An 8,221-nucleotide genomic window follows, 5' to 3' on the forward strand; every position below is an offset into this window, starting at 1 on the left:
GGCACATAAAAGACACCATTTCGAGCGTGGCCGTTTTCGTGCGGGTGACACGTAAAAGCACCCACTACACTCTCTGAGTGGTTGGTGTTAGGAAGGGCATCCAGCTGTAGAAACTCTGCCAAATTAGATTGGAGCCTGGTGTTGCCATCCGGTTTCACCAGTCCTCAGTCAAATCATCCAACCCATGCTAGCATGGAAAGCGGACGTTAAACGACGATGATGATGATGATGATGATTATTATTATTATTTTTTAAATTTTTATTTTCAGATCTTTTTTCTCGAGTGGTGAAGACCAGTCCCCAACTTCTGTTAAATTCTGACAAGAAACTCACAACTATCTTTGATCATTTACCAACTTTGCCACCAAAAACAGCTGCCAGTTTGTTAGACATCCTGCAACCTATTTTGAAATTTAGTAGAACTTTGCGTGACACACTCATGTTGCTGCTACGTAAATCTATGTTCTCCAGGTGAGAAATGTTGTTGTTGTTTTTCTTGTGGCAATCAATGGCAGAGTCATTAAAGTGATGGGAAAATAATAATAATAACTTCAAATTTTGGCACAAGGCCGGCAATTTTGGAGGTGGTGGGTAAGTCAGAACCGTTGACCCCAGTGTTCAAGTGATACTTATTTTATCGACCCTGAAGAAATGAAAGTCAATCAACTTGGATGAAATTTAAACTCGGAGCATAAAGACTAACAAATTGCTGTTAAGCATTTCGTCCAACATGCTGACAATTCTGCTAACTCATTGCCTTAATGATGACAATAACAACATCAGTTTCTGTTCTTTGTTCAAATCCAAGACTGATGTTCAGGGGTTGATAAAATAAAGTGCTAGTCAAGTACTTGGGTTGAGGGCATCAATTTACTCCCCTCCTTCAAAATTACTGGCCCTCTCCTTACATTATAAAAGAACAGTTATTATTATTATTATTATTATTTACTTTATTGTTGCTTTGTTTTATACAATTTGTTGCAAGTCTCACCTCAAGAAACAAGTTAGATGTTTTACTGGGGATATTATATATGAGTAGCATTGTATTTTCAGGAAAAGGGGCTGAGAATTAGGGTTTCATTAAAAGCTTGTTGTAATATTTGTGATTTTAAAAGACAGTGGTTTTCTTAGGATGTGGGCCCTAACTCTGAGAATAATTTTCTGCAGCTCTGATACTTTAGGGTTTCCTGGTATTTGGCCATAGTGTTTAAGAATGCCAATTGGTATTGACCCTAAAGCTCTGCTGATCCCAGGTACAGTTGTTGTTGTTCACAGATTCCACATTTTTGAGACCTCTATTTCAAGGTCCTTATATTTACTGAACTTTTCAAATGTTTTAAACAAGTGTTGCTGTCTGCTGGGGTTGACGTATCTATGATCAAATATGCTTTCTGATTTCCCATCACAATTTCTGCTCTATTGGCCTGAATAAATCAATCAGTCTAAATACTAAAATCCCAAAGAATGGTGATCTGTTTATTTTCTACTACTTTGGTAGGTTTATGTGTCCCCACTGGTTCTCATACAGGAGTCAAAACACTGACCACTCTTTTCTCAAGTGGTGAAGTCCAGTCCCCAAGTTTATGGCAATCAATATAATCATTTGAGGCCAACATAGAGTAGCTAGAGATGAGGGATGCAAGTGGGGGTCAATTGGTTCTCTTGTACCACAAAAGGATCTGCATCATCTTTAAGAATGTTGGTTTGGTAATTTCTAGAGGGCAGAACACTGCTATGTTGAAGCCCTCTTTTTCTGATTTAAGGATTTAAGTCCAGATACAGCCACTGATGCATCATGTTTGTATCAATATCAGGATTTTTATACATTTAATTCCCAATTTGTGCAGTTTTTCTGGTATGTCTAATTTCCCTTCATATACACTATTCATCTAATAGCATTCACTCATCATCATCATCATCATTTAATGTCCGCTTTCCATGCTGGCATGGGTCAGATGGTTTGACTGAGGACTGGCAAGCCAGAAGGCTGCACCAGGTTCCAATCTGATTTGGCAAGATTTCTACAGCTGGATGCCCTTCCTAATGTCAACCACTCTGATAGTGTAGTGGGTGCTTTTTATGTGCCACCAGCATGAGGGTCAGTCAGGTGGCACTGGCAATGACCATGCTCGAATAGTGCTTTTTACATGCCACCTGCACGGGAACCAGTTGGGTGGCACTGGCATCATCATCATCATCATCATCATCATCGTTTAACGTCCGCTTTCCATGCTAGCATGGGTTGGACGATTTGACTGAGGACTGGTGAAACCGGATGGCAACACCAGGCTCCAGTCTAATTTGGCAGAGTTTCTACAGCTGGATGCCCTTCCTAATGCCAACCACTCAGAGAGTGTAGTGGGTGCTTTTACGTGTCATCATCCACAACAATAATTTCACTTGATTCAACAGGTTTTCTCAAGCACAGTTTATTAGGCCAGTTATGCTACACTGGCATAGGCCATGGTTACAGTCTCACTTGGTTACCCGGGTCTTCTCAAGCACAGCATATCTCCAAAGGATAGAGTCACCTGTCATTGCCTCGGTAAGGCCCAACGTTTGAAGGTCGTGCTTCACCACCTCATCCCATGTCTTCCTGGGTCTGCCTCTTCCACAGGTTACCTCCACTGTTAGGGTGTGACACTTTTTCACATAGTTGTCCTCATCCATTCTCAATAAATATATTTAGAATAAAAGCAAACATCTCAAAACAGTGTTAGAACTGCTGAAGGAATCCGATGCGGACTGAACCATGTAAAAGTCTTCTTTTTATTGTATACTAGTTTAAAAGCCACAGAGGGCTAATTGGGAGACTAAAGAGAGGTAAATAACATGACTATAATACGTCTAGAATGAATATATACCACGGTGGTGTTTGGTGAGAGGTTATGGACGGATGAGAATGAATTCTGTATTGCAATCATTCTATTGTTCCAGTCCCAAGTTGAATTTCAGCTTTTGGCCAATTTGTCCCAAAGTTCTTATCTCAACGTAAAAGTAACAAAGTGAATGTCATTCTAGGAATTGGGTCCTATTTTGATAATTCTTGGCAGCCAGCAATAAAATATTCTCTGGTCTTTGTTATATTTTCTGTTTATTTTTAGGCTTAGGTGAACTTGAAATGATCAGACTTCAAAGATATTCCAGTTATAACTAACAAATCTCATTTTCAGAAATAGACTTAATCTGTCAACGGCCACATATAATGTCTCCTCCCTTTCCCAAGACAGTAGAGTATGATTTCAAGGAGAGTCAGCTAATATTTCTAGCAGGTTACTTACCCATTATATGGTTCTCTTGTATATATTTTCCATCTCTTTTGTCTGACAGATTTTTCACTCAGTTTTGTTATTAATATATTTCCAGAGCCATTTTATGAATATTTTTTTTTTTTTTGATTTTTTATACTGTATTTATCTTAGATTTTATCCTCATCAGAATTTTTTTTTTTTTAATGTTAATTAATTTATGGATCTCAATCCTCTTTCAGACATCTAAATGCAAGGAAAGTGAGTGCCAGAGGGTTCTTAATGATTTTGAAACAGTTCCGTATTGTTGGCAGTGTTCCTTGTAGCCAGATGAATCAGACATTTTCTTTGAGTCAAGTAAAGTATTATTTCATAATTTTTATGCACTTTTACCACATTATTAGAAAATAATCCTTCTCCATCAGAACCAAAAACAAATAAAATCATGTGATGACAAAGGACCCAGACAACTGGTGATCTGCTGTGCTTGAAAAGACTGGCCCAGCTAAGTAAAATCCAGGAGACGGGGCACAAAAGAGATGCTCAGTGCTAGGGATGGTAATAGTGGGTGATGGAACTGCCACTGGCAGTATGAGAGGGTGTACAGGGGAAGGTGGGAGGTGAAAGAGGTGTTCAGTAGAAAATAATGTGTTAAAGAATGATAGAATGCAAGAGACCTGATTTCAGGGAGGGTGAGTGGTCGCACAAGAAGGGGTAATGAGATATGTGCTGCTGGTCTGTTGTTATATAATTATAGTAGGTGAGTGATGGAGGAGTGGGTATTAGGAAGATGAGTAATAAGGGAGAGACTTGTTGGGGACATCGACACAAATAATATGCTTTTTGAGCAGGCCCTTTTTTAATAAAATGGACAGGTGTTGGGCACAGCAAGTTACCTATCATTGTGAACCTTTGTCACCACCTCCTTGAGGCTCAACATCTGTAGTTTGGTCTTCACTACTTTGTCTTGTGTTTTCCTGGGTCTTCCTTTCCTGCAAGCTCCATCCAAACTTGGTAATCAGCATTTCTTTATACAGCTGTCCTCATCCACACACCTCACATAATCATACTAGCACTGATTCCTGTTATGCCTAATTTTTCTCTCAGCACATTTCCATTTTGTCATGATTTTATATGTTATTCTTTTCTCTTCCACAAAAAACATCCAGCTTTCAGTTGATGTACATTCGCAGACAAAATATAATCCTGTTGCTAACAGTACTTTGTGTTTGGAAATTGTCCGAAATTTGCGGAGATGTCTTAGTCAACAGGCTGAAATACGAGTCATAATATATTCAGTAAGTGAAATATATTTTATTTCTTCAACTTAATCTTCCAACAAACTAACTCAACAGTTGTAACACCCAAGTTTGATTCTTGTTACAGCTTTTACCCTTTCTTATTCCACTTTTCTTTTCTTTTTTTTTTTGGTCATGCAAGATACTTGGTGAACCTGTCAGTGTTGCAGTGCTGGTGCCACATAAAAAAGCACCCAATTCACTCTATTAAGTGGTTGGTGTTGGAACCAGCTGTAGAAACCATACCAAAACAGATAATGGAACCTGGTGTGGCTTCTGGCCTTGCTAGCTCCTGTCAAACCATCCAACCCTTGCCAACATGGAAAATAGACATTAAATGATGCTGCTTACAGAAAGTGCATGCTTGTCACTACTAATTCTTCTCAAGCCCTGAATTCTATCAAGCTGATTGATACTTTTGATCCTAAAATGTCAAAGAACGGATTTGATATAAGTATGGAGAACTGGTAGCAGTTTCTGGGGTTAATAAAATAGACAACCTGTAATACAGTGGGTTTAATTCAGTCAACTTACACAACTGCCTGCAAACTTGTGGCCTAATGCTAATGTAAGAGACTGTTATTACACAAAATATTTTGTAGCGTAGGAGTGGCTGTGTGGTAAGTAGCTTGCTTATGAACCACATGGTTCCGGGTTCAGTCCAACTGCGTGGCACCTTGGGCAAGTGTCTTCTACTATAGCCTTGGGCCAACCAAAGCCTTGTGAGTGGATTTGTTAGATGGAAACTGAAAGAAGCCTGTCGTATATATGTGTATATATATATATATATATGTGTGTGTGTGTCTGTGTTTGTCCCTCCAGCATCGCTTGACAACCGATGCTGGTGTGTTTACGTCCCTGTAACTTAGCGGTTTGGCAAATGTGACCGATAGAATAAGTACTAGGCATACAAAGAAGTTGGTGCCATGTAAAAACCACCCAGTCCACCCCCCTAAAGTGGTTGGCATTAGGAAGGACATCCAACTGCAGAGACCTTGCCAAAACAGACAATGGTGCTTGGTATATCTTCTGACTTGACACTTCCTGTTAGATTGTCCGATCCATGCCAGCATGGAAAATGGATGTTAAATAAGGATGAGGACTGAGGTGACAAGTGTTGTTGGTTCCTTGTGTTTTCCTTTAACTGCTGTGGACCCTTTTTTGTCTGTCAGAATATGTATCAAGTTTTCAAAGTGAAAAAGTTGACTCTCTTGCAATCTGGATTGATTTACTTAAAAAACTGTCATTTATTAAGCATTTCTTTTTATTCAGGGTTTGTGCGATTGCCTTTCCAAAAATTCCAAACTACAGAAACCCATCTTGAATCTCCTACTTTACCAGGTACTTTTATTTATTATTTTTTTCTGGAATAGCACTTCTTGTACATGGAATTTTCTTTCGTCTCTTTTCTAGCTCTCCATTTTGCCTTTCTCTTCTTTTTCTTAACTTTTCTGTCATTCTCACATCTTGATGAAGAGCTTATGCCCAAAACAATATTACTATTTCTTTGCATCTGAAGCTAATACATTGTTTTGTTGTTTTTTGTTGATATTTCTACACTTTTTCCACACTCCACGTATGGTGGTGTATAAGCTATGTACAAAGTAAAGTAAGAGTCAATGATGAACTTAGCATGAAGGTCAGAGTTCATCAAGATTCAGCCTTCACTTTTGTCCTCCTCTTCATAGTCTTACAGGTCTTCACAGTTTGACCAGAGCTGATAAGGTCAAGGACCATTCCAAGTTCCATAGTCAGTTTTGGCTTGGTTTCTGCAGTTGGATGTCCTTCCTAATGCCGACCACTCCATAGAATGTACCGAGTGCTTTTTACATGGCCCCATCATCAATTCTGCTATGGTGGATGGCTCTTCTTGAGTACAGCAACGTACCAGATATCTTGGTCCTTACTTACCTTCTTCGTAAGGCTCAGTATCCTGGGTTTCCCCCCTTCCACAAGTTCCATCCACTTTAAGTGATCAGCACTTCTCTATGCAACTGTCTACCTCCATATGCATCACGTGACCTAACGACCACAGACATCTCTCTTGCATCCATTTTCTATATGTCCAAATTTTCCCTCAAAACACTAGTGCTCTGTCACACATGTGCACTGACATTGCACATCCAGCAAAGCATACTAGCTTCTCTCCCCGCTAGCTTTCACATGTTTTCTGCATTCAGGGCCCATTTCTTACTACCATGTAGCATTGCTATATATATATATACATGCACCATGCAATCTTCCTTTCACTTGGAGAGAGAAAGAGACCTTTGGTTGCCAGCAGCAGTAAAAGATCTCTGAATTTTCTCCATCCTATTCTTATTTTAGTGATTACACTTTCTGTGTATTGTTCCCCACAGTTAATTAGACTCCCTAAGTAGTCGAAATTATCCACTACCTCTAAAGGTATAGTGCAGATAAATTGAGACAATTTTTACGATGCATAAAATTGGTTGTAAATACCAAAAGAATGGTGGTAGACAGATATAATTTTAATTTAACATTTATTATAACAAAAACATTTATCACTCAATATGGCTGCCCTTTTGGATAATTACTGCCTCCACACAAGAAGAACAAAGTTTTTTTTGTAGCTGCTGCAACCTCCGCCCTTTTGATTTTGTTGCACGAACAATGCAGGTCTTCAAAGTGTTGACCCTTGAGTGTGGTGAAGCATTGGTCCTTGCTTGAAGTGTGCCCCATAAAAAGTAATCGAGATGGTTGAGATTTGGGCTATCACTGGGCCAGATGTTGGACCTCTCCAAAAAAAATGGCACCTTCTCCTCAAGGAAGGCTTGTGTTGCTTTTGACCCATGGCATGGTGCAGAATCTTGGATAAGCACCACATTGTCAAGCCTAAACTTCTGCTCTATCCAAAGTAACAGAGTTCTTCTTGTGCCAGTCTTCAAGCCAGACTCAATGAAGTGGGGATCCATGACATTCCCATCACTTGCCATGGTTCCAAATACCATCACAGAGGCTGGAGTCTTAGTGTCAAACATGGAGGGTGTCAGAAGGGTTGTATGTTGAGAATTTGTGATTCACTTCAGTATCTACAGTGAACTTCTCATCTACAAACACTAGAGTTTTTCCTGCACCTTGATGCCTGAGGAATGACAAGCTTTGGGCATCTCTTGGCTCTGATTGTTTTGGCCTTGGCTGTTCGGAGGTGACAGTGTTATCGTAACTAGTCATGCTGAGGGTCTTGTTTACAGCTCTTGACACTGTGGAAAGAGACACATTGCATTTCTTTGCAAGAGTTGTCATGGATGTCGATGGGTTGGCTTCAATCGAGTGTTTGAGGCCAGCAAGAAACTTTGGATTGTGCTTGGAACTACTTCAAATCCTGTGTTCTTTTCTATCAATTTTTCCCTCTTCTTTAAATTGTTTATACACACTATAAACTGTTTTAGGAGTTTTGTCAACAATTTTATTGGCAGTGCTCTGAGTGGTTGGCGTTAGGAAGGGCATCCAGCTGTAGAAACTCTGCCAAATTAGACTGGAGCCTGGTGTTGCCATCCGGTTTCACCAGTCCTCAGTCAAATCGTCCAACCCATGCTAGCATGGAAAGCGGACGTTAAACGATGATGATGGTGATGTGCCTGACACATGCCAAAACAACAATGTTGGAATGATTCTGTTGTTCTGTGACTTTCTGTTTTCAAACCAGTTCGC

The 8,221-nt window shown here is 39.7% G+C and overlaps 1 protein-coding gene across 2 annotated transcripts in view; it reads left to right on the forward strand.

The window, feature by feature from the left end:
• LOC106870749 (Fanconi anemia group I protein) overlaps positions 1-8,221 on the forward strand; it is a 98,477-nt gene that overhangs the window by 60,829 nt on the left and 29,427 nt on the right. For both annotated transcript variants that reach the window (XM_014916943.2, XM_014916944.2), the window contains exons 14-17: positions 270-471; positions 3,491-3,605; positions 4,418-4,546; positions 5,819-5,887. In XM_014916943.2, the coding sequence (XP_014772429.1) occupies positions 270-471; positions 3,491-3,605; positions 4,418-4,546; positions 5,819-5,887 (515 nt within the window). The remainder of the gene's footprint in view (positions 1-269; positions 472-3,490; positions 3,606-4,417; positions 4,547-5,818; positions 5,888-8,221) is intronic.

The sequence above is a fragment of the Octopus bimaculoides genome, chromosome 2 (assembly GCF_001194135.2).
Source record: "Octopus bimaculoides isolate UCB-OBI-ISO-001 chromosome 2, ASM119413v2, whole genome shotgun sequence".
NCBI classification, from domain to species: domain Eukaryota; kingdom Metazoa; phylum Mollusca; class Cephalopoda; order Octopoda; family Octopodidae; genus Octopus; species Octopus bimaculoides.